Here is a 24,450-nt window from a genome sequence, read left to right on the forward strand (position 1 = left end):
TTGTGAAGATTATCCAGATCAACTTGGAAGAGTAAAGGCTGAAGTGAAAGAATTCCTATCATCAGACAGAGCCCATGATAATTATTAAGAATATTAAATACAATAAACTAATACTTTGTCACATTAGAAGTACAAAATTAATTTCAAGTAGCTAATAGTGTTTCTGTTTGTTTCTTGTGTGAATTAAGGTTTACAATGTATCTCTCACATTTATTATTATTGTTTCAAAAGAACTTGAAGTAAAAAATAATGACAAAGAAAGAGAACAAAAAAAGACATACAGTGTACATGTAACATAATGCATGCAAGTGCATCAAATCCTCTAATATACTTCAAATCATAATGTTTGTATATACACATGTATGTATGATGAAGGACAGTATAAGTGCTTTGATGTGGTCATATGTCATGTACATAAATTTTTCCTAAATTTTAATTATAAAATTGCTCAAAAATTTAGCAAAAAGCCCTGTACTTGTAACTCAATCTAGTGGAAGGTCTTTCAGCCAAAATAAGTCACAAATGAATTGTTAATGCATTGAGTAGTATAATACTCTTTACTATTTACTTAAGGTCATTAAAGAGAGGGAAAAGGGAGAGAATGAATGAAAACTATTTTTTGCATTTACAATCAAATATTAGTATTTTCTTTTTTAGTAACTTCAATTAATCATTATTTTATCTCTCACATATTTATTAACATTTACTCAAAAGACCTTGAAGTAAAAACAGACTTATTCCAAGAATTGCCACTGAGCCAAGCACAAGGTCTCTATGTTTGTTGCCTGCCATCAGTTGCCATGTGCCCTACTAGCTGTTGCAAGTCACATCTTTAGCATGGGTTGTATTATACATATGTATATGTTGACAATAAAAAATAATTATTAAAAAATTATCATGAATTATAAAGTTCCTACTGATTTAGTCCATAAAGTCTTAATTTCTATAGCATAATAAAATTTATATAAACATTTTTAATAATAATTTACCTGGTAAAAAATGGTACAGCAAATATACAATTAACACAAAGAACAACAACGCCACCAACTTAAAAATAAACATTATAGTTTCTATAAGCAAAATGAATTAAAATAATAATGGATATGAGCAAAAACTAAGTGCTATAAGTTAAACTTTGACTTACCTATTACTTCTTTAAGTATATCTGGAAACAAGTATGCCATGAATAGCATCATGATTATAATTACAAATGAAATAATAATGAAGATTCTTAGACATTTTTCTATTGTTAATAGAAATTACAATAGTAAATAAAATTAAAAGTTCAAAAAATAATATTACAAACCTTTTTTGGATTTCTGTGTGGTTTCTTCAATTTCACCAGTGTTAGGGTTTAGTTCAACTATTAATATAAAATGGAATTACAATACTCTTTTATACTCAATACTTCGCTCATCATGAGATTCTTGCAGTCGATTGCTATTTATGCTATCAAAATCTTGTGATGTTTGATTCCGATTTTCAGGTGTTTGATTCTGAACTTCTAAGGGCTGAGTCCAATCTTGTGATGATGTTTGATTCTGATCTTTTGATGGTTGTTTCTGATTTTTTGATGATTGATTAAGACGGTATAGCTTGTCTTTTCCTACACAAAGTATTATACACATGATGTACTGTAAATAGAACTCAATTTTAGGCACTCTATTTTTTGTTTCCAATAGCGTAAAAAATAAAAGAAAAATATTTAAAAATAATTTTTACATAAAACTCACTAATATACTCAGCTGCTGTCCTATAACCAATTTTGTCAAGAGCATCACATAAGGAAGTCATTGCTGTAGCTGTACCATATCCTTTAAGCCATTTTTCTAGACATTCTATAAGACACTTTTGTGGCTCATAATAATTAGCTTTAATCTGATTCAGTATATGAATAGATAATTCTAACTGCAACCCAAGATCCATCCATGCAGTCGCTGAGAATTTAGCTTCATTCAATGTTCGAAGTACATAATATATGTCACCAATGTATAAAGCATAATCTGTAAAGTAATAAAACACATTAAATTCATTTGTTTCTATTAATAAATACCTGGTTCAATGGTGTTATCTAGGTTAGCTTCAATTTCTAAGTCTAGGTTAGCTTTTGCTTTGCCAAGTTCATCAGGATAATCGCTGCAAAGTTTTTTCAATTTCTCCCAACTGATATCTTTATTGGCATCAAACCACCTCTCGCTAACTTTAATAAGACAATTAATTGCTTGGCCTGGTATTGGTGTCAAATCAGACACATCTACATTTAATCCAGTTCCTATTAGCATGTAATGGTGAGCAGAAGAATGAAATATCCTTAAGAATGCTGCATGAGTGGGTTTCTTGCCTACAATATAATAAATCAGTAGACATTTGCAGCAGTGAAAACATTACAGCAGTTATAAATAATTTACCTTCCCTGGCAACACTAGATTCATCTTGAGCAAGAGGTTGAACAGCAGGAATATCTTCTAATTCTCCTAATTAGATTTTGGAACAAAGACATTAACATTAATTGACTTATACATGTATAATACATACTGGTACACTGTACCTAGTTCTTTAATGATGACATTTCCTATTGCTCTTATTGGTCCACCTTGCTGAGTCAATACATTACATACTTTTACTAAATATTGTTGCTGATCAAGAAGAGAACCAACTAGATCTAATTGATCCATGACATAACATATTAATCTAGATGCTCTGCTATAACTAGATACATCAACTGCTGTCACTACATATTCTCTATCACTTAGTTTTAATAAACCATCAGTAGACAATGCAATTGCTACTCTGTCAACATCAGCTGATACTGCCGCGGCTAAGTTAGCTGAATGCTTCCTTACTATCTCCATTGGAGTTCCTACAGTTCAAATAAGGAATATGCTGTATTAAAAGTATGATCTTTACCAGGTCCTGGGTTGAGTTCAACATCACCTGACAGGAGGAGGAGGAGGAGAGAGAAGAGGACCTTTATCATAGGACAATACACCAACAACTTCATTGCAATGCATTTCAACTGTGACATTGCGTCAATGCGTGGATTGGCAATATTGCAGACACACCCATTTTGTGCAAATAAACATAGCAACCGTTGCTATCCGCTATCTTGGAGGGCATGTTACTAAAACACTGACGGTAATCTTCTTCTTACCTCAACTCCTTGCAATTCACTGATGGTTTAGAGCTTAAAGTTAGCCTAATAGGTCAATTTACAGTTGACATTAAGCTCTTTATACACCAGGCAACAACTTGTTTCAAAAACAGAACTGATTTCTATTTCTGGCAACATGATGTTGATTACAAGTCAAAGTAACCACAAATGTTGCTAGCAACATGTTGCCTAGTATATGGAGAGCTAGGCTGCTGGTCAGACAAAATTGAAGAGCGTTGGAGACAGATGGCTCAGTAATAACAAATTCTATTATTATTATTATGATTAAAGGACTTTACAGTACTAATTATACAGTAGAACATTAAATTGAGAGCAGCAGGATTTGACAGTACTGAAGGTACATCAGTAATTAATACTGAGTACTAGAAATAAAATAAAGCTATAATTTACACTATAACACCACACCCATACATAAAGTTGACTTGTGAAGTGATACACTTGCTACAGGGGCAACAGAAGTGGTATGTACATAGATTGTCAGAGCTGAAAGATTCCTCAAAGTAGGACCACATTAGGCAACGGAGATGGAATTTGGCTGTAGAAATTGAGTAACTTAGAAGATCGACATGCCTTGATATTTTATTCCAGAGTCTGCCAGTCTGGGGAGTTTAGTGAAATACATAAAGCTTATAAAAGTGCCTTGAGGAATGGCAACGTGAAAATTTGTGCCTTAGTTGAGTCTGTTTCAGAGGATAATTCAAAACTTATAATGCAAAAATTCAAACCATGGTACATATACATTCTGAATTTCTGATTGTTTTCTTCAAATTGGTATGATAAAATTAATCCTTAATTTTTATCTCTCACATTTATTATTATTTTTTCAAAAGAACTTGAAGTAAAAAATAATGACAAAAGAGAGAGAACAAAAAGAAAAGAAATAGTACCATATCCATAATATGTATTAATGTTAAAGACATACAGTGTACATGTAACATAATGAAAGTGCATCAAATCCTCTAATGTACTTCACATCATAATGAGTGTACGTATGTGTATGTGTGATGATAAGATACATGTAAATGTATTGTTTATGTGTGGGTCGCCTGTTGCTGCTTCAATTGATCAACATGAGCCATTATCTATAGAAAGAGAGAGAGTTGAGATATTGTTAATATGATTCAAAATTAGAAACATGTATGTTATACATTGTAGATAACTAAGGCTTCTAACTATCCCTGCTGTGGTCTTCACTATATAAACTTGTGGCGGTGCCTTTGATACACCCACACACTATAGTTCCAGTGTACATGTACTGTATGTGTCTTGGAAAGTACCTTTAAAGCTGGTCCTAGTTTAATATTCAAACACTTGACCATGGTGTCCTGACTCAGTAGTAGCAGTGCCTGCCCATCAATCTCCTGATCTTCAAGCAGTGAGAGGACCGGCTGACAGTCCGGCTTAGACTCAAAGAACTTCTTAACGTCACCAATGGACCACTTACTGACATCCACTGGTAGATCTGAGAGAGAAGGGGAGGGGCAAGTAAAATACATGTACATGTACATATGGTAGGAGAGATTTGAGAAAAAAGAATTTTATTAAATCTATTTTTATCTATAAAAAACCTTTTTTCATTAGTTTTCTATTCTCATAATTTTTCGAATTTCTTTTTTTGGCTTTGGCCCCTGTTAAATCACTTTTTCTTTTTCTGCTCCCCTTCACTAATACACGGAGGCAAAAAATTAAATAGCAGCTGTTTCTATCACTCACATGCTACAGTACATGTACCATAAAATCTATGATACATTAAAAATTTCATTAATGATTTATATTGTATCGCTAGAAAATTTGGTGGAGTAAAAATTAGGCGAAATTGGTGAATAGAAATTAATTCGCCAAAATTTTAGTCTCCAATTTGACAGGTTCCATAGAAGGAAGCACAGAGTTAAAATTTACCCTAAATTTTAACCTCCAAACCTCTTTTAGGGTCAATTTACCAAATTTTTCTAGCTATACGGTATATAAGATTTTGTTCTTATTTTAAAATGCTATCACTACATGTCACACAACTATTATTAATAGAAACTGTATAAAGGTACTCTTGGCATTATTATTATTATTATTATTATTATTATTATTATTATTATTATTAATTGATGCGTACCATTAGGTCCTCTTCTTCTATTGCTGGCAGGTGCTCCACTTTTAATTGACGTTGTCTTAGCAACGCTAGTGGTGGGTATAGTCTTAGTAGATGAAGTGAGAGCTAAAAATGGAAAATTGAAATAATTAAAAATTTGTAAAAAATCCAATTTTGATCGGAATCCACTCAAACTTTCTACGCAACATGAGAACAAGTATATGAAAAAGTTATAAAAATGGAGAATTATCTCTTTTTCAATGCTGGTGAAATTTGACTTAGACCATGTACTACAGTACAGGGATTTTGACCCAATTTCGGAGCAACTTTAAAAATTTGTAAAAAATCTAATTTTGATCGGAATCAGCTCAAACTTTCTACGCAACATAAGTACATGTATTTGCATCAGAAAATGTAATAAAAATGAAGAATTTCTTTATTGACATTTTTGGCAAAATTCCGTGTACTATAGTACAGGGATTTTGACCCGATTTCGGAGCAACTTTAAAAATTTGTGAAAAATATAATTTAGATAAAAATCAGCTCAAACTTTCTGTATTACTTACTGAGTGATGTCTCCTTGTATTTCTTGACTGATTGATTAGTATCATCAGCCGGTGGCTGTCTCTTAACTCCTCCCACACTGGCAGTAGGAGCAGCTGGACTAGCGACTGAGGATCCAGACGGAGTGCCAATGGGAGTCAACATGCTAGCATTGGTCAGTATGCTACTGGTAGAAGTAGCGGCTGGGGGAGCCCCCGGGGGGATATTTACTGATTTAGGAGGGGATAAGGAGGAAGCAAAGAACGGCTGAGCACCAGGTACTGAAGGAGAGGGAGAAGAGAAATAATACATGTACATGTAAAAAAGGTATTAATTACATTTACACACGTACATGTAACTTATTATAATTTTGTGGGGGAAATTTGGCTGCTTTTGAAAGCCGTTCATCAAAATAAACCATGTTACTACATGCACATTTTGAGCCGTTATGAATACAAATTCATCAAATTAAAATTCACCAAAATTTCAGCATTTAAAATTAGTAAATTACCAGCTACAGTACATGTACATGAGTAAGCATGGTTATACTGTGGAGGATATTTTGAGAAGATTACACCAAAGTACAATAGTGGGTAAATAATGAACATAATTATTAACCATTCATTATCATAAATCAGGGCTTTATTTAGGGGGGTGGAGGGGGGCACTCACCCCCTTGGGGGACATTTGCCCCCTTAATTGACTTATTAACATGAAAAATTTCATCACCCCAGCAGTACAGTGTATAAGTGTTGTGAGCACACATTGTGCATGCACAATAGAAAATATTAGTGACCCCCTTCTTTGAAATATTTTTAATCCTGCCCCCCCCCCTTTGTATAAAATCCTAGATGAAGGCCTGTAAATACATGTACATATATAAATATAATAATAACCACAGAAAAAAATAAAATAAAGTTTAAAAATTTCTCCACATTCACTTGCACAGCCCCAAGTAGTGCTTATACAGACTCCACTCAATAATTAACACAATACCTTAAGTATTGTAACAGTATGGCTGCAGTACTTCCTACATTGGGCTATAAGCTACAGTACATGTAAAACACTATAAGAGCTGATTCTTGGTAAGTATCACAATAGAAGTGGCAAAAGGAGAGGAATGCACTGGACCATTGGTATCTTTACAACAGGACTAGTACAAGCTAAGTTATAGACAGAAATGAACACAAGACAGTAATTAACATTATCTCTAAAATACATGTAAGTACAAGTTCTACCATGCTTGTTTTGAATTGACCAATCAGATTGCATTATATGAGGTGTCTAAATCACTTATAATACCCCGGGAAAATATTTAGAAACCTCCGGGAAATTATTTAGATACTTCTGCCAAAGTTTGGGAAATTTTAGCAATAAAAATGATGACAGCAATAATAGTAATGTTATTTTTGAATTGTTATGTGTATGTTTGTGCAGTTATTAAAGCTGAAGTGTCTGTCTTCATCTAGAGATATGTTTTGTGCTTTTGGAGGATGAGGTGAATTGGTACTGATATCGTCACTAGCTACTGCTGTTTTTGTTTGTAATAATAATATTATTGAGGAAACATCTTCCGGCATTTTGGTGATCTGAAATGTGCTTATAAATTCGTACACCATCCGTGCTTCTGTGACCTGTTCTTTTCATGATTAATTGTTCATCAGCACCAGCTTGAAATAGTCTAGTAGCAGCAGTCACGCCGCAAAGTGAGTGGTTTGTTTGTAACCATCGATTCCCCAGTTGCTGCAGCAAACATTTTAAACAGTATTTCTCCATTAAGAAGAGTGGCCTGGTTGGAGCTTCTCCAAATCTTTCATTCTTTCCTTGCACCAGTCATTCAGAATATTTTCTACCATTATATTGCTTTTTTAGTTGTGCATGGCGCACAGTGCTGTTGTGCATCTTTAAATCCTTGTCCGTTGCGAAACAAGATGGTATATAGCACTAATGAAGTAGGCGGGGCAGTCATAAAATGATGAGATAGGCGTTTCCAGAGCTATCAGCCTATCAATTAATGGCGGCTGTGTTAGTCAAATCTTTTGAGAACAGACGAGCATGTCTACCTAGTTGCTTTTCCATTCTAGTGCGTGACTTAAAATGAATTGGTTGCTAATGGTAAGGATTTTTATACTTTTTGTGTATCCTAGCTACAAGAAATGCATCTAATCTGATTGGACGCATGGTAGAACACGGTTATACACCTTGGTCTCGTTTCTATGGCATTTATTGACCTCGGGACTGCGTCCCTCGGTCAATAAATCCCATAGAAACCTCGACCTCGGTGTATAACCTATACTTGTTGTACATTCATGTTAATCTAATATCTGATATAATACAAAATTACAAATATGTAATTTTGCATATTTCTGTAGCCTCATGCATACATTCTGTAGCCTTTGTTTTGAAATTCGTTTTTAAAAATTACAAATACAAAATATGTGACGGATTTTTAGAGGAATTACGGTATAAAGTTATAGACAGAAATGAACACAACATTATCTCTAAAATAAGTACATGATGTTCTACATTCAAGCTAATCAATATTACAAAATAAACATGCATTAATACATTTTGTAACTTTTGTTCTGAAATGTGGTTGGAATTTAATCTACATAGCATGAATGCAATGGTGTGAATCAAAAAAATTCTGTAAGGTCAATCTTGTGAAAATCATGAGAATCACAAACCACGTGTACTTGTACATGTGGTTCAATTGGAATGTTTACATGTACTTGTAGCTATATTTTCCAAGGACTGAAATGAAGATTCATACCATACACAGTTGCCAATATACGCATACATGTGTACATGTATATTGTATGTGCATATATACATGTACATGTATGTATATGTACTTACGGGCCATGTCAATCAGTAATTTCTTGATTGCTCTTGGTTGATCAGCAATGGCAGTAGTAGGAGGCATACACAACACTAGAAATAAATAGAATAATTAATAGTTGATTTCAGTTAAAATTTACGTACTTGTACTTGTACATGTAAATGCATGTGAGCCGAAACGCAAAATTTAATTCCCACTACATGTACATACATTGTACACATGTACATGTACATGTACATGTACATGTACATGTTAAATGCTGAAAAAAATGTAAATGGTGCTGTATTTCTCTCTTGTACAGTACAAGGCAAAAAAGCTAAGTAGCACACAGGACTTTGTATGTAGTTCGTAGATAATTATTTTACTTCGCTATTCTTAGTTACTCTTCGCTGTGCTACCCCCAGGAAGTACTGCAGTACCACCCAGTCACAAGTTCTGTAGTAGCAAGCTCCCAAGCACTAAAAAGCTCTCAAAGAACTTGAGGATGCTTCTCTTGGCTGTCTGTGCTCTCCAAGTTCATCTCTACTGCTGCTTTTAGAAACCTGTTTAGGAGGCTCTTTGCGTGATTTACCATCGAGCTACTGTCCTGCCTACTGACCACGTGTGCTACTACTACTAGTGGTGGGTTTGTGCATGAGCAACGAAGGAGGAGAGAACTACCTACATGTATGCAACAGTAGAGTAGCTACATGTACTGCATGTACTTAGCCTTCTATTGCACTGTACTGTATACTTACAGTTTTTAGTTTCTCCTGGTTCGGCAGTGTCAGGGTTCTTCCCAGGGTTCTGCTCTAGCCAGGCCTTCATACAGCGAAGAGTACAGAACTTATCAGTTTTAGCTAGTTTGATTTTACGCTCCCTAGTACACACAACACACTTCATTGAATCAGGATCAAGCTGAGGGAGGGAGGGAGTGGTTCACATTAATTGATAACTATATATTTGAAAGATGAATGAACATATTCTTCAATAGCAACACAAGAGTAGATTTCAATACATCACACACTTAGTGAAACTGCAAGGACTAATGAATGTGGAGTTGTGTACCATTTACATTGTAAACTTTGAGATGATATACAATTTAACAATTGCAATGAGCAATCAAATACATTTTTGTAGCAACAAATTAAGCAATAGACACAATTTAACTATTTTTTAATTTTTTGTAGTAAAAATTAAAAGCTCACTATAGACTCAAAAATGCCCTGTAAAGGGGGGGGGGGCTTTTATGAGCTAAAATTTCATGATTTGGAAAACAAGGAAATAAATTAAAATAAGCACAAAATGGCTATACAAAGATACAAAAAATCTGCATTATTCAAATACCATATAGTGAAAAATTTTGGAGGGAGCTAATTTTGTGTTTTGATAGCCAATCGCAAAAATAAATATCCTCCATTTTGAGTGATTATACACATGCCAATGGCACGTGGCTACAAATTTGCCAAATTAAAATTCACTAATCACCAAAACTTAGCAATTCACCAAATTTAACTCCCTCCAAAATTTCCCGCTGTACTAATAATAATAGCTTACAGGTTTCATTTTAGCCGGAGTAGATGTACTAGCAAGAAATGAAGAAAGACCAGCTGTCTCATCAGATACAGGAGGAACCTTACTCAAACTAGACCCGCTAAGAGGGACAGTATCAGTACTGGCCAGTATTAAAGAAGCCAAGCTATCACCATCAGGTGCCATACCAGCTGCCTTGTCAATAAAGGTACCGTCAGTCAGTTTGATGATTGGGGTCTCTTGCTGAACTGGCGAAGGTTCAGATGCCTGTATTGGAGTAGCTAGTGGTATGGACTGGTTGTCGTTATTAGCAGCTGCTGCAGCTACCAGGTGCTGTGCTACTGTAAGAATGGCAGCAGTCTTTGGAGTGTCGGGCATTTTATTCATGTAACAAGCTGGTAATCGCTTGAAGAGAGAAAGAGAGAGAGATGGTTATACACAAACCAATGTGTATCAAAAAATGTAATAAAATCTGGGAGTGGTTTCGGAGCAAAAAGCATAGGCTATAATACAGGGTATTTTCCAGAAATTGGTATATTTTTAAAACAGTCATAGCTCAAAAAAACTTTTAACCAGAATCAACTCAAACTTTCTAAATGGCATAAGTAAATCAATATGTAATAAAATTGGCAAGAAATATAGTCTTTACTTTTTCCAAACATTTGCTACTTAAAATGCTCATAGCTCAAAAACTTTAGGCAGTATCAGCTCAAACTTTCTACATAGCATAAGCAGATCAACATCAAATTCATCTGCTCATCCAGAAATAAATAATCACAAATTCCTAATTACCTTCCCCACACTAACAAACTGAGAGCAGCTCCTCAAAGCACACCTCTGCTTCTTCCTCCCTGGTCCTCCATACTTTGGCTTATCAAGACAGTAAAGACACTTCCCACAGTCTTCCCTCACACACCCAACACAACTGCCACACCCCCGACCACGCCTCCTGATATTCTTCTTTGCATTTGAAGCAGTAGAGTCTGATGATTTTGAGACAGGTGTGGTTGGAGCCGACGACCCTAATTTTAAAATAGATCGAAGAGGAGGTTCACCACTTTTAGTGTTAGCTTTCGTCTTTTTTGGTGGTGGGACAGACTGAGGCGTGGCCACGTTTTTACGAGGGCGCCCTCTCTTCTTGGGGGTCGTTGTGGGTGTGTCGACTGGCGAAATCAAAGCGGAAGGAGGATTGACAGTCAATGGGGTGCCATTGGTGGAGATAATTGCACTACCTGGGCCGGAATCATCAGTCGGTTTTTCGGGATCGGTATCAGTATCACTCTCAGAGCTACTGTCAGACGAAGAACTTGAGTCATCGCCTTCGTCTCCTGTGGGCGTGGTTTTAGCATAGGTGTGATCTCCGCCTACTGGAAGCGGCACAACGCTACTAACGAGAACGTTTTTAACTTTTGTGGGGTCGGTCATATCAGTGATAGGTATCGTTCCTTTAATGGAGGACAGTGGTTCAGCTCCTGTACTACCATTGCTTAAAGCATCGGTGGTTTTATCACGGCCAGTAGCACTAGCTGCAGAACCGGCAGGAATTGTGACTGGGTTGGGGTTGAATGTGACCTGCTTTCCTTCACCTGAGGCCGGCTCCTTTGTGGAGCTTAGGGTATTCGCCATTCCTCACCTTTATAATTAATTTCACGTATATCCAATGACTGGATTTGAGCTATAGGCTATTTCAGCTATAGCTTAGCTCTGTGCTTGTACAGGTTCTAGTGAGTGTTGTCTCTGAATGAAGAGTTTGGGAGCTTTTTCTATACGCGTGTCCGCCGCCGACAGGATCGATCGGGAGGTGAGTTTCGTTTCTTTTCTTTTCGTTTCTCTTCGTCGCCCCTCGAACGAGCGATCTCTTTCTTTAGATTGATCTGCGCATGCGCACTTGAGGTCCTTGCAATCTGCGCATGCGTCGAGAAGAGCCCCGGGAAATTTCACCGCCAATTCATTTCCCGTCACTTTTGCAAAAGCAAAAGTATAAAATTTTAGCACAAAATATCATTGCACTGTCTGTAATTTTAATAAAAAATATCTTTGTTATTCATAATAGCAGATTTAGTAATAGTTGCTACATTACTGATATTATTTCAATTGTACTACTAATAATTCTACATTTGATACTTAATTCCTTAATCTTAACATTGCAATATCTCTTAATGACCACTATTCTTTTAAGAATCACAGGTTTCAGTTCATTACTGATCACTGTATCAGTAGGTTTTGGGTTTTGGCTCCGGTTTTGGCAGCTTTTACAAATTATGATGATACTAAATGATGCTACTGCAAGATGCTAATGAGAGTTTGAAAAATTAGTTTAATAATATTTAATAATTGCATGATTATTACTTTATAGTTTTGTGTTACAAACAATCACAAAGCAGAAATTTTTGAGGATTTAAATCATTTTACCGGTGCGCATGCCCAGTATTGTTTCCCGGGAAGTTGTGGCGGTATCCCCCGCGCTACATTATTGGCCCAAAGGGCGTGTGCTTGTACAAAATGGAGGTCGTCGATGAATTCAAAGAAGAGGTAAAAGGAGCCTGTATTTGTATTGTTATGTTATATTATGTATTATTATTATTAGTTACACGGACTGTATAATTCGAAGCTTCCAGTTTCAAGAGCTAAAATTGGTGCTGTCACTAAATTAGCAATGAAAGCAATTAAAGTATGAATCTATTAATAAATAATAATAATAATATTTAAGGGGATGTCACTTTGTGGCATGTACTATGTTTGTGACTTGGCGATCAAGATTTCTAATTTCTGTACATGTAATTTGATGATTTAAAAGAGATAGTTATACATGTACATGTACAGTTGATAAAGAAAACATAGACGGCTGGATACACTGTGAGATATCAATCACAAACATTAGTACAAGTGACAGCCCTTTGATATAACGTTTATTATCCTTTCTTTTTTCTCTTGTATTCTCACTCCCTCTCTCCTCTCTCTCTCTCTCTCTCTCTCTCTCTCCTCTCTCTCTCTCTCTCTCTCTCTCTCTCTCCTCTCTCTCCTCTCTCTCCTCTCTCTCTCTCTCTCTCTCTCTCCATTAGCATTATAAACATGTAGTTATGATAGTAGAAAAATTCATATCAAAGGTAAGAAGTATTCTCCCCATGTGACTATCATGTGACATTCATCCACACACCCACACACACACAGTCCTCAGCTCCCTACAAGCTCCCGGCACTCTATGTCATAGATTCTATAGTCCGTCAGTCCAGACACCAGTTTAACGAGACTAAGGAGGTCTATGGTCCAAGGTTTGGTAAGAGACTGGACAAGATAATGCCACTCATTCATCAGTGTACTGAAGATGACAAGGTAGTGCATCTAATAGTATTGTTAATATATGTATTACATGAACATGTACTACCGTATATCTGGTAATTTTTATGGGGGTAAATTTTTATGAATAAAAATTTGGCATTTTTAATAGCCATTGAGCGAAATAAAAACCCACCATTTTGAACTTTTATTTGCATGTTCAATGGCATAATTATGTCCCCAATTTGCTAAATTAAAACCCGCCAATCAGGCAATTACCAAAATTTAGCAATTCTTACCAAGCAAAATTGAATATTTATTATTTTTATTCTTATTTTTATTTAGCCAAAAGTAACCCGTGTCCTTAACCTGTGGCAGAAGAACAGTGTCTTTCCTCCTGAAGTCCTCCAGCCGTTACTTGATAAAGCCCAACCCCCTCCAGCCTCCAGTCCTCAGGAACAACCCAGCTCTACCCAGCCAGTCCTAGCTGATGGAGGAGCAGACAAAAAAGAAAATAAAATAAAAACCGACTCTGCTACTAATAATAATATTTCTGTGCAACCACAGGATAAAATAGATGATGTACTTCGTGAGCAACAGGATCAGTTACAGAACTTGTTGAATTCTGCTAGTACTGGGTCTGAGCAGTCTGGGATGTTAGTGGCCCTCATTGATAAGGCAAAGCAGCTTCAGGACTTACAGTCGCTGCAGCAGGAAGTTATGAAGGGGTCTGGAGATATTGGGGGCCGGGGAGGGGGTGATAAGGGAACTGGAGAGAAGAGTAAGATGAGTCAGCAATCCGTGGTGGCTAATGAGTTTAGTAAGGTAGGGATCATGAAAATAAGTATCGTAATGTACATGTATTCTGTGTGAGCTGTGTACATTTACTTGTAGTATATTAATTACATGTACGTGTGTTGATAATTATCAATATTATAATGAGGATTTATTTATGATAAAGATAATTATGTTTACGCATAATTAATATAATTACAATAATTAGAAATACATGTACATGTACATGATTGCGTGGTAAAAGTTGAAATCGGCAAAAATATACATGTACAATATAGATACATAGACATATGCTTAATTGAAAAGTGAAGCATCACTATAATGTATGATGATTGATGTTAATGATGATAATTGATGATTATTGTAATGTATTTCATGTGAGCTATACATTTACATTTACATGCAGTGGATTAATTACATGTACAATGTAGCTATGAAATGATTATATTTTATGATGTGCTTTTATGTTTACACATAATTAATATAATTACAATAATTAGACATACCGTAAATCCTTAAATAGAAGCCACATTCGAATAAACGCCGGGGTAGCAATACAATTTAACTATAAATACGCAACACTAGCCTAGAAGTGACTTAGTAGTATAGTGGATAATGCCTGAAGTTCTAGAAGTCAAAAGCATGAGGTCACAGGTTCGAACCTCACTCAGGGCCTAAGTTTTTTTATATATTTTTTCAAGGTCCAAATACCATTTTAGGAAATAGATGCCCGGGCTTTTATTTAAGGAAATACGGTACATGATTGCTTGCTTGGCAAAAAGATACATGTACAATAGCTTAATTGAAAAGTGAAACAGTACCATACTACCATATTGTATGATCATTGATGTTCACTGTGTGTGTGCTCAATACATGTACATGTGCCTATGCCTCTCTTCCTTCCCTCCATTACAGGCATTGCTTGATAATTTTGATTACAGCAGTGATGAAGATACTGACACTAAACTACCAGCACCTGCTTCGATATCCAACGACAACAAGTAACTAATGGACATGTCACCATCTTTTTAATATATTGTTAGATCTAGAGGAAGTTAGGAGAGTTTTTTATCTACCATTTATTTTGGTGATTTTGCTGTAAATTTGTAATTGGCAGTTTTTAATTTGGCGATTTTTGTGTACACGTGCATTACTGAGCATGCGCATTAATGATTGGCGGTTTTAATATTGGTGATTCTGCTTGCAAACCACCAATCGCCAAAATAAAACTCTGCCAAATTAAAGCGTTATACGGTACTTAGCTTTTTATATAGCCTGAAGGTGCCCTTGAATCTCCCATTATTAGTTGCACCATGTACATGTACTATAGTATAGGGACTTTGGCCCGATTTTTGAGCAACTTTAGAAATTCATAAAAAATTCAATTTTGGTTAGAATCAGTTCAATTTTTTTACGCAACCTTATTAATAAAAATTATAAAAATGGAGAAAATTTACCTTTTCAATTTTGGCAAAATTTGGCCCAAGACCGTGTACTTATAGTACAAGGACTTTGGCCCAATTTTGGAGTAATTTACCATTTTGATTGGAATCAATCCTGCATGTGCAGTAGATCTAACAATTGCATATCTATTTCTAGTGATGCTTATGCCATTATTGACCAGCTGGAGGAGCAATTCAAACGAGAGATGGAACAAGGGTTAAACATCAAACCACCACGAGTCTCAAGATTCCATCAACCCTCTCCGCCCCCTCAATCTCTCCCGCCCCCTCAATCCCTCCCGCCCACACAACTAATTAATCCGTTATCTACCACAAACACTACATCACTTCCTTCCCCTCCTCCTCCTCCCCCTCCCCCTCCTCCTTCCTCCTCTCATGATTTTGATTGGTTGGCTCCTGACGTTCATCACTCTCCCTCACTCCGTCCTCCCCCTCACCTTCCTCCTCCTCCTCTCCCTCCCTCTCACTTTCCTCCGGTTCCTCCTCCTCACATGCCACACCTCCCACCATCTTATCATCATCTCCCTCCTCCTCCCCCAAGAATGCAACAAAAGTAATGACCTGTATACATGTATATGTAGTATTAATTAATAAAAGTTTGTAAAATAATAATTATATATAAGATTAGCATACACAATATGTACACGTATATGTGTTATTGATAAACTAATATTAGCCATATTTTACCTTTCAGTCATTATGCGTATGCTAGCCATGAATTCACCAAAATAGTTAAAACCTGCCATTCATGTACATGTACCTACAAGTGCAACCTTTTGCCTAATTTTGTTAATGACTAAATAAGCAGCTAAATCCTAGTTTACTTGATTACTTCAGCTTTGTAAGAATCTTTAAAATAAATGGACATTAATGTACCTATACCCACTACTGCAAAAATAACTTTTAATTGCAAGTACTGTATACATGTATGCATGTAAATTTTGGTATTTTAGCATGTGGTCAATTTTGTTGGTATTAAAAATAGCAATTAATATACGTGTATTTGCAATTTTGTCCCAAACACAGAATTTTCTAATTTATAAATGTACTGTACACATACATGACCCATGTTATTATTTATTAATTAATTTTTATTAGTTGGAGAGAAGACAAAGATTGGGCTCCTCCATCCTACCACCCCCCACTGCCCTCCATTCCTCATCATTATTCACGGTCTCCGCCCACCAGACGAGGCCACGCCCCCAGCCCACCTTCAGACAGACCCTACCACAGAGAGAGAAGTCCAATACGTCATTATGACCGTGGGCGGAGATTGGACCAGTCTCGTTACCATGATGACGAGAGGGACCGTGACCGTTCCCATGACAACGATTATCATTATCGGGAAAGGGAGGGACGGCAGAGGGAACGGGACTCTCGTTACCACGATGATGATAGGGACTACCCCTCTCGTGATAGGTCACATAGAAGCCGTCGCTCCTCATCTTCGACTAAAGCCGGCTATGTAACAGGTACATGTACATCATTAATTTTATTTTTTTAATTTCAATTTATGCTTATGTAGTATTATGTACGTGTAAAAATTGAGTTGTGATTTTGGAGCCATTTTTTCAGAAAAAACCATAGGCTATAGTATAGCCTATGGGTATTTTTCAAAAATTGTCTGATTTTTCTAAAGGCCATATACATTGTAACTCAAAAAATATTGATCAGAATCAGCTCAAACTTTCTACACAACATAAGGACATCAATATGTATCAGAAAATGTAATAAAAATTTGGGTTGATTTTGGAGCCATTTTTTAGAAAAAACCATGGGCTATATAGCCTTGGGTACTTTTCAAAAATTGGCCAATTTTTAAAAATGGCCATAACTCAAAAAATATTGGTCAGAATCAGCTCAAACGTTCTATACAGCATAAGGATATCAGTATGTATTAGAAAATGTAATAAAAATTTGGGGTGATTTTGGAGCCATTTTTTAGAAAAAGCCATGGGCTATAGCCTTGGGTACTTTTCAAAATTGTCTCTTTTAAAAAAATTCCCATAACTCACAAATTATGTCTTCTAATGTAGCATAAGAACATGTACATGTACAGTATAATGAATGTAATAAAAATCCTCTCATACAACAGGTATGTTATTATATTACATGTGTATTTATAGTTAAGAGTAAGACTGTGTGGATCGGTCATATCATGAAAGGAGTAGATAAAGACCAGCTGTCAAAAATGTTAGAAAAATACGGAGCAATAACTTCAATTGATGTTAGTCTACATGCACTTACATGTACATGTACACATGTAACCTGTATTCTTATTATAATATTCTCTTCCTGTACTTCTAGTTTATTGTTGCTCGTGGGTGTGCCTATGTTGTCATGGAAACTCGTGAGGCTGCGGCTAAAGTAGTAGATCAACTGAGAGACATAAAAGTCCTCGGACAGAAATGCAAAGTACGAGAGAGAGAGATTGTTAATAAATGCATCAGAGAATGTAACTGGGAAAAATGTAACAGTGGCCAAAATCCCTGTACTATAGTACAAGGATTTTGGCCTGATGTTTGAGAAACTTCAATAATTTGTAAAAAAATCCAAACTTGCAGCTCAAACTTTCTACATGTACGTAACATGCATGATTGTAAGAACATGTATAATGTATCAGAAAAAAATTTAAAATGGAGAATTCTGTCCCATTCAATTTTGACAAAATTTGTCCCAGAGACTTCGTTCCGATTATGGAGCAACTAACATATCATTTCATCATATTATCGTGATAGGTTGCTTGGGCCCCAGGACGTGGTGCAAAAGGGAAAGAGTTTGATCCGAGTTGGGATGTGAACACTGGTATCAGTAACATATCATGGGACAATGTGAAGACAAAGTCACAAGTGGAAGGACTGGGTAATGGAGGCGTGGTTGATACTAGTACACTCCCACCTCAGCTACGGGAAGAAGAAATAGCTGAAGTGGAAATGGAGAGTTGAGAACATCAATTACAATGTATGATAATAATAATAATAATAATAATAATAGTAATGTATTTTAATTGTTTTTTCTACTTTTCCAAGTTTGCAATAGTTTCATACTAAAATAACTGTTCGATTATACCCAACAGTATCTTGCCACTCATCATCGTGTGATGCTGTACACTAATCAACATTAATGAGATATAAGATTAGGTATCCACATGTGATCTATGCTTCTTATCATCCTCAGCTGATTTTATTTCACAAAAGTGTTTTTAATAAAAATTTTTTTCATTATAATAACATATATACAATACATATATACATCACATGTTAATAATTGATGGGTCAGGGAATCAGACAAAGAGAAAGATAAATCTGGAGATACAATACAAAAATAAAACAAATAGACTTTGGAAACCTGGGGTAAAGTATTATTTTTTGACAGTGCCTGACTGTTCGTGGGGAACTGAATGATAGGAGTAGGCTAGTCTAGTACCAAGTAATAATGGAGTGCACACTGCTTTGTGTTTCTCATCTACTACGATCTTTTCTAGTCTTTCATTTGACTTGAGAGACTTGGCCAGTTCCAGCACTCCCTCAGTATCAATGCTAGTGTTGGAGACATTGAGAACTGACAATGTGGAGTTGATGCATATAAACTCAGCAAGTGATGGGACGCTGACTGAAGTGATTCCAGTATTGAACTCAAGTGATAGGTGCTGAAGCTTCTTGTTATTCTTTAGAGATTCAGCTAAGATAATGACCCCATCATCATCAATGGAATTTTGATTGATGTACAAACTCTCTACTGTGTTGTTATCTGAAATTTGAGATGAGAATGACTTAACAAAATCACATTTCAAATGGGTTGAGCGAATATACAAACTACTGATTTTTTTTGTCTGCAACAAAGGCACTAGCAGCAACTGAGCAACATCAGAAGAGGAATCACTGAGATAAACGTGTTGATGTTTGTCCTCTATCTTTGTTAGGAGATTTGGACACTGCTCTGATGACAAAGAGGTAAGACGAACTTCGAATTTACCCGATTCTATCACTATAACTATAAGAGCAAACATCATTAATGAATAAGAAAGTATAAAATAATGACTTACTTGTGTGCTGATCTTTGCTAGCAAGCTTAGCTCTCAAATCATCAATTTCACGGTGCATGTTCTTTGTCATCTTTTGCTGCAAATCCATAGAATCTGTCATAAACAGTTTATTCTGTAAAATCATTTTCATTTTATTTTGTTATATACCTCTTTGTGCTTTCAGTTCTTCTTCTTTATTAGACAGCAGTTGCTTTGTGAATAATAATTCTACATCATGATTTATGTCATTGCATGATTTTATAATACATTTTTATTATCATTACCTTCATTTGCTGTTGACAGGTTTTCTTGCAATGTCTTAATCACTGATTCATTCTCAACTTTAATTTCTTGTAGTTGGCTTTCAGATAGTTCTTTGAATCTTTCATGATCTTTATATAGCAATTAATGTAAAAGATCTCTTTCAAATGTAAAAATTTACCAATGGTTCCTTGAACAAGAGTAGCCACCTTTTCCTTCTCCTTAGCTAATTCCTGTTTAGTAGATTCTAGTTCCTTATTAGCGGCTATTATAAGTGTATTAATATTCATATCGTTAATAAAAACTGTTCTAACCAGCAATGTTTTCTTCATTATTATTAATACGAACTTGCAAATCGTGAATCTCAGAATTCAATTCTTCAATATTCAGTCAGAATTAATTTTTAAAATGAACATGTTTCTTACCATTTTCCTTCCCTTTGATGGCCAGCTGCATTTCTTCCTTGATAGCTACATGCACATGTACATCATTTAATTCGTAATCTGTTATTTTATTTTTACCAATTTTCTCTTCTTCCTTTCTTTGAATAACAACTAGCAGCTCTTGAATCACACAATAATATATTAAATCAACAACATTGAATCATTCCTACCATCTTCCTGCTCTTTGAGAGTAGCTTCTAAAGTCTCAATCTTATTCTTCATTCTTTCCTCAGCATCTATGCACAATACAGCAATAAAGTGACTAACTTTTTCATATTTTTTACTTGAGGGTTCCTCTTTTCCTGATACAAAACTTTTGCGATCAGCATGGCCCTTAACCAATTCAGTTGATTGTTCACCTATATAAGAAATGATCCCTGGTACATACATGTAGCATACAATGACATTACTAAATAATTATGAGTATGTATACACATTACATCATGCATGCATGCAAGATGAGTATGTGCATTTGTATGTCTACAGGCACTACAAAACACATGTAAGGTATAATGGGTGTGCATTAGGATTACAATTTACAAAAATGTATATACTAACAATCTGCAAATATATTGGTGAGATATTGATCGTAATCATCAGCCACATCCTGTTTATCTGGATCCTTTCTCAATTCCTCTAGCAATTGCCTCCTGCTTGCAGTAGGAGTGTTTAGCCATAGCTCAAGCAGTGCTAAGGCCTTTCCCATTGGTAGCTGATCTATATCCTCTTTTATCAGTCCCAGCATAGATCCCAGTATTAGTCCAAACATAAACCATTGATTCTTTGTATCAATGTGTTGAATTAGCTCTTCTTTTGGTGGCTTCTGATTCAAAAAGTCATCGTAAGAGATATCTCTGTTACAGGCCATTTGAATTCAAACAAGGCAACTAAACATAAAACAAAAATGTATATATAATAAATGATTCTATGTAAACTTTTTCTTGTACTGAAATTAGGCCAAAATATGATAACTGTTTTACTATAACCTCAAAAATTATTTACTAGTTTACCTAATTCCAAGAACATAAAAAAATTAAAAAAAAACAAGATTAAGTAGGATTCTAGAGCAAATTCGTAAAAAAGTAATGGAAACAAGGACAGGCAGGATTCCGAATGACCAACAAAAATATGAAATGAAAATCCTACTCGTGATGCAAATTCTACTCTACATTGTACTTTCAATGTTATTATGTAAGAATTACGGATCACTTTGCAATGTAGAGTAGAATTTGCATCACGAGTAGGATTTTCATTTCGTATTTTCGTTAGTCGTTCGTCCTTGTTTCCATTACTTACTTTTTTTACGAATTTGTTCTAGAATCCTGCTTAACCTTGTTTTTTTTAAATTTTTTATGTTCTTGTTTGTGTTGATTTTTTTATGATTTATAATATTTTTTCAGTTTCCATTGCGATACCAGTCGATTTTACACAAACAATAATTTTCTTCATTATTATTACAGTATAACCTCGATTATCCAGACCTCGATTATCCGGATCCTCGATTATCCGGACTCTGAAATCATGACCGGAAGTGACCACGTGGTGCTTTAAATTCACTTAATTAGAGTATATGGTATTATAAAATGGCTGCTTTCTACACGGAGTAGCTTGTTTAGCACTGGAATGCTGCTGATTAATGGCTTTCTACTAGTAACAAGGCTTGGATTTAGCCTCCTTATGGCTGATTAAGGCTCTAGCTTTTCTTTGGAGTAAGCATATGAAGGCTTTAAAGGTCATTTTAATTATCCAGACTTTTCACTTATCCGGACCCATCCGGACCACCTGATGGACAAAGGGGTCCGGATAATCGAGGTTATACTGTATTCTTGTCGTGACTTTACAGAATTTACGAGACTGAGTTAGCATTCAATAGATATGCTGAAGGACTATCTGTTACACTGATGACAAGTGAAATTAATACTAGTCTTGACATGAGTTCTTGTTCAAGAAGCAGTGAGAATACCCATCTTTCCCAGCAATCCTGTAGCTATTCCTGTTGTTGAGTTCATAACTGTTATGATTGTATTATTATAACATTAATTAATATTGTTTGTGTTTTTTTAATAAAATAATTGATCACACACTTGATGTAACAATAATATGTAAGATTAATACCTTCCCTTAGCTGGAAACCTCCGCTAAGTATTGCAATTGATTCCAAGCATAACTAGCCTAAGCCCTAAGGTAAAAAGTTAATTGCTTTTCCCAGTTCTGAGATCTGAGCATGCGCGACCACACCCAAATTTTGGAGCACATGCTTCTTTAAATTAACAAAATGGCGGCATGAGACAAGTTTTTGACTGACCCAACAGTCATAGTATCACTTCTTTCTTTTTGGAGAACGATCTGATGGGACATGGACCTGCGCATAGACTTTTGGAGTAGAATGATGTAAGACTTATCCTTCTAGCACCAACCAGTATTGAGATACACGCGGAAACTTGATTGACACATGAAGACGAAAAAAATGGGCTGAACAAAACTGCGGTCATCTTGCCGATTTTCCACTTTCAGGTTAGACCAGGTTTAAAGCCACGCTAGTGGTACCCATTGGAGTCCTCTGGTCAAGATGAGGTCCTCTAAGAAGTCTGGTAAGTATAGGAGCTCGTTTTCCCGGTATAGCAAGGCTTGTACTGGAAGCCATTTTGTTTGGGGGTGAATCCCACTTACTAACGCTACGGCGTTACTAATAATATACCTTACCCTTTATCTATTGATTCTTTCTAGTTCTCATAGGCGTCGTTGCCTAAGGGGCAGGTAGGGCAGTTGCCCCACCATTATTTTGAAGATCAGTAGCCATTTTTATTAAAATTAGTTATTAATTCAAGTTAATAACTATTGAACAAGACTCAATCACTGCTTATTTCTTCACACACACCAACAACTAAATCATAATGTAGAAATACAGTCAGTAGTTAAGCAATTTATTGCTGGAAACTTCTTAAGATATAAACACCAAGATAAAATGCAAAATCAGCACTGAAGTGTTGTTGATTATTGATATGGGGGTGAGGCTAATAAATTATGCCATTAATGTTAATATTAACTAACTATGCTCATTGCTTATGATGTATCTCTATAAGTAACAATCATTTCTTTAATTAAACAGCAAAATCACTACATAAATGGAAAGGTTTCACATCACTAAATAAAGTTGTTGTTTGTTGTTGTTGTTTATTGTAATTTGGTGCTACCAATCACGCCACAGGCCAGACGAGCTCCAGCATGACCAGTAGTCAGACTGTCAGGATGACCATCTTTACCAAGATCATCAGGATCAGCATGTACCTGCATGTGTATGTAATAATAAAAATAATTATTTAATCATACATGTACATGTATACACAAAATCCATAACTATAGTATGTACCGTAATTCCTCTAAATATTCAGGACTCTAATTCGAAAATAATTATTTCAAATTTTCTACCAAAATATATTCTAAAAATTTGTTTTAAATAATATCGTTCCATGTATAGTTCTAATTTCGTTCTAAGTTCAATACAAGAGAAGGATATTCTTAATGGCCCAGGTTAGCATACAGCTGGTTTCATGTATCAATGAATCCCTCCAAATTTGACAAACTTAAAGCTTTATAACTGCTCTCCCTCTGAAAATTCATTTAAAAAAATTACAAATACAAAACTTGATGTGAAAAATTTTCTGAAAAATTATGGTATATGTATACAAGTACAAACACCCTGTACTTAATCTTACCACAACTGATCGTCCAATGATACTGTTAGGACCAGTCAGTGGAATCTGATCATCGTACAACTCAATTTTAGTGTCCCCTCCAGTGGATGTGATGTTCCCAAGGTCACCAGCGTGTCTCTCGCCATCTCTGGGTCCGCCATGATTCTTACCAGCTGGGTTGAAATGAGAGCCAGCACTGACACAACCTTGAAAATAATAATAAATACATGTAGATGAATGTAAAATATTGAAGGGCTCCGCCTCATCGCCACACCTCCTAGTCACGCCCCCAAACATAGAGATTCTCATCACCCAATAAACTACACTAGATGAATGTAAAA

General features: G+C 35.5%; 5 protein-coding genes and 1 long non-coding RNA gene across 8 annotated transcripts in view; 2 read left to right on the forward strand and 4 right to left on the reverse strand.

The window, feature by feature from the left end:
• Positions 1-891: 891 nt before the first annotated feature.
• Positions 892-3,033, reverse strand: LOC109584575 (uncharacterized). The gene is made up of 10 exons (XM_020000360.1): positions 2,908-3,033; positions 2,549-2,860; positions 2,409-2,474; positions 2,054-2,341; positions 1,734-2,003; positions 1,409-1,606; positions 1,307-1,363; positions 1,145-1,243; positions 990-1,070; positions 892-943 (listed from the first exon to the last, which is right to left on the reverse strand). Exons 1-10 carry the CDS (start codon positions 3,023-3,025, stop codon positions 903-905), a joined length of 1,530 nt encoding a protein of 509 aa, XP_019855919.1. The 5' UTR covers positions 3,026-3,033; the 3' UTR covers positions 892-902.
• Positions 3,034-3,090: 57 nt separating this feature from the next.
• LOC109584577 (uncharacterized) lies at positions 3,091-3,487 on the forward strand. The gene is made up of 2 exons (XR_002186072.1): positions 3,091-3,190; positions 3,242-3,487. It is a non-coding gene; the product is annotated as an uncharacterized LOC109584577 (long non-coding RNA).
• Positions 3,488-4,056: 569 nt separating this feature from the next.
• LOC105313871 (uncharacterized) lies at positions 4,057-12,037 on the reverse strand. 2 transcript variants are annotated; one of them, XM_020000367.1, is made up of 9 exons: positions 10,945-12,037; positions 10,177-10,557; positions 9,378-9,537; positions 8,658-8,732; positions 5,822-6,079; positions 5,280-5,381; positions 4,741-4,836; positions 4,450-4,634; positions 4,057-4,254 (listed from the first exon to the last, which is right to left on the reverse strand). In XM_020000367.1, exons 1-9 carry the CDS (start codon positions 11,776-11,778, stop codon positions 4,204-4,206), a joined length of 2,142 nt encoding a protein of 713 aa, XP_019855926.1. In that variant the 5' UTR covers positions 11,779-12,037; the 3' UTR covers positions 4,057-4,203. The 2 variants fall into 2 exon arrangements, with proteins under 2 accessions (XP_019855926.1, XP_011405944.2); XM_011407642.2 differs by lacking the exon at positions 4,741-4,836.
• A 575-nt stretch (positions 12,038-12,612) lies between these two features.
• On the forward strand, positions 12,613-18,741 carry LOC100637972 (protein SCAF8-like). The gene is made up of 11 exons (XM_011407635.2): positions 12,613-12,684; positions 12,740-12,823; positions 13,215-13,259; positions 13,324-13,485; positions 13,774-14,253; positions 15,139-15,224; positions 15,823-16,239; positions 16,785-17,158; positions 17,813-17,913; positions 17,994-18,101; positions 18,425-18,741. Exons 1-11 carry the CDS (start codon positions 12,655-12,657, stop codon positions 18,629-18,631), a joined length of 2,094 nt encoding a protein of 697 aa, XP_011405937.2. The 5' UTR covers positions 12,613-12,654; the 3' UTR covers positions 18,632-18,741.
• A 157-nt stretch (positions 18,742-18,898) lies between these two features.
• LOC105313872 (uncharacterized) lies at positions 18,899-23,305 on the reverse strand. The gene is made up of 12 exons (XM_020000364.1): positions 23,118-23,305; positions 20,973-21,301; positions 20,699-20,773; positions 20,585-20,650; positions 20,493-20,534; positions 20,397-20,441; positions 20,286-20,348; positions 20,153-20,236; positions 19,995-20,102; positions 19,879-19,938; positions 19,732-19,824; positions 18,899-19,679 (listed from the first exon to the last, which is right to left on the reverse strand). Exons 2-12 carry the CDS (start codon positions 21,280-21,282, stop codon positions 19,048-19,050), a joined length of 1,578 nt encoding a protein of 525 aa, XP_019855923.1. The 5' UTR covers positions 21,283-21,301; positions 23,118-23,305; the 3' UTR covers positions 18,899-19,047.
• Positions 23,306-23,480: 175 nt separating this feature from the next.
• The window catches only part of LOC100638100 (superoxide dismutase [Cu-Zn] 1-like), a 9,649-nt gene continuing 8,679 nt past the window's right edge, over positions 23,481-24,450 (reverse strand). The window contains exons 3-4 of one of the 2 annotated variants that reach the window (XM_020000366.1): positions 24,131-24,315; positions 23,481-23,702 (exon numbers count right to left, since the gene is read on the reverse strand). In XM_020000366.1, coding sequence (XP_019855925.1) covers positions 23,589-23,702; positions 24,131-24,315 — 299 coding nt within the window. In that variant the 3' untranslated portion in view covers positions 23,481-23,588. The remainder of the gene's footprint in view (positions 23,703-24,130; positions 24,316-24,450) is intronic. The other variant, XM_003388832.3, reaches the window with a different exon arrangement.

The sequence above is a fragment of the Amphimedon queenslandica genome, unplaced genomic scaffold (genome assembly GCF_000090795.2).
Source record: "Amphimedon queenslandica unplaced genomic scaffold, v1.1 AMPQUscaffold_13196, whole genome shotgun sequence".
Taxonomy (NCBI): Eukaryota; Metazoa; Porifera; class Demospongiae; order Haplosclerida; family Niphatidae; genus Amphimedon; species Amphimedon queenslandica.

Coding starts and splice junctions, on each gene's coding strand:
- LOC109584575 (XM_020000360.1), bottom strand. CDS start 3,025: ATGTCACAGTTGAAATGCATTGCAATGAAGTTGTTGGTGTATTGTCCT. Junction 2,475..2,548: donor TGTCATCATTAAAGAACTAG/GTACAGTGTACC, acceptor AAATCTAATTAG/GAGAATTAGAAGATATTCCT. Junction 944..989: donor GCTGTACCATTTTTTACCAG/GTAAATTATTAT, acceptor ATTATGCTATAG/AAATTAAGACTTTATGGACT.
- LOC105313871 (XM_020000367.1), bottom strand. CDS start 11,778: ATGGCGAATACCCTAAGCTCCACAAAGGAGCCGGCCTCAGGTGAAGGA. Junction 4,837..5,279: donor TAGAAGAAGAGGACCTAATG/GTACGCATCAAT, acceptor TCCGTGTATTAG/TGAAGGGGAGCAGAAAAAGA. Junction 4,635..4,740: donor TAGAAAACTAATGAAAAAAG/GTTTTTTATAGA, acceptor CTTCTCTCTCAG/ATCTACCAGTGGATGTCAGT.
- LOC100637972 (XM_011407635.2), top strand. CDS start 12,655: ATGGAGGTCGTCGATGAATTCAAAGAAGAG. Junction 12,824..13,214: donor TAGCAATGAAAGCAATTAAA/GTATGAATCTAT, acceptor TCTCTCCATTAG/CATTATAAACATGTAGTTAT. Junction 17,914..17,993: donor GAGCAATAACTTCAATTGAT/GTTAGTCTACAT, acceptor CTGTACTTCTAG/TTTATTGTTGCTCGTGGGTG.
- LOC105313872 (XM_020000364.1), bottom strand. CDS start 21,282: ATGGCCTGTAACAGAGATATCTCTTACGATGACTTTTTGAATCAGAAG. Junction 20,651..20,698: donor AGGAAAAGAGGAACCCTCAA/GTAAAAAATATG, acceptor TATTGTGCATAG/ATGCTGAGGAAAGAATGAAG. Junction 20,442..20,492: donor AAAGGAAGAAGAGAAAATTG/GTAAAAATAAAA, acceptor ATGTGCATGTAG/CTATCAAGGAAGAAATGCAG.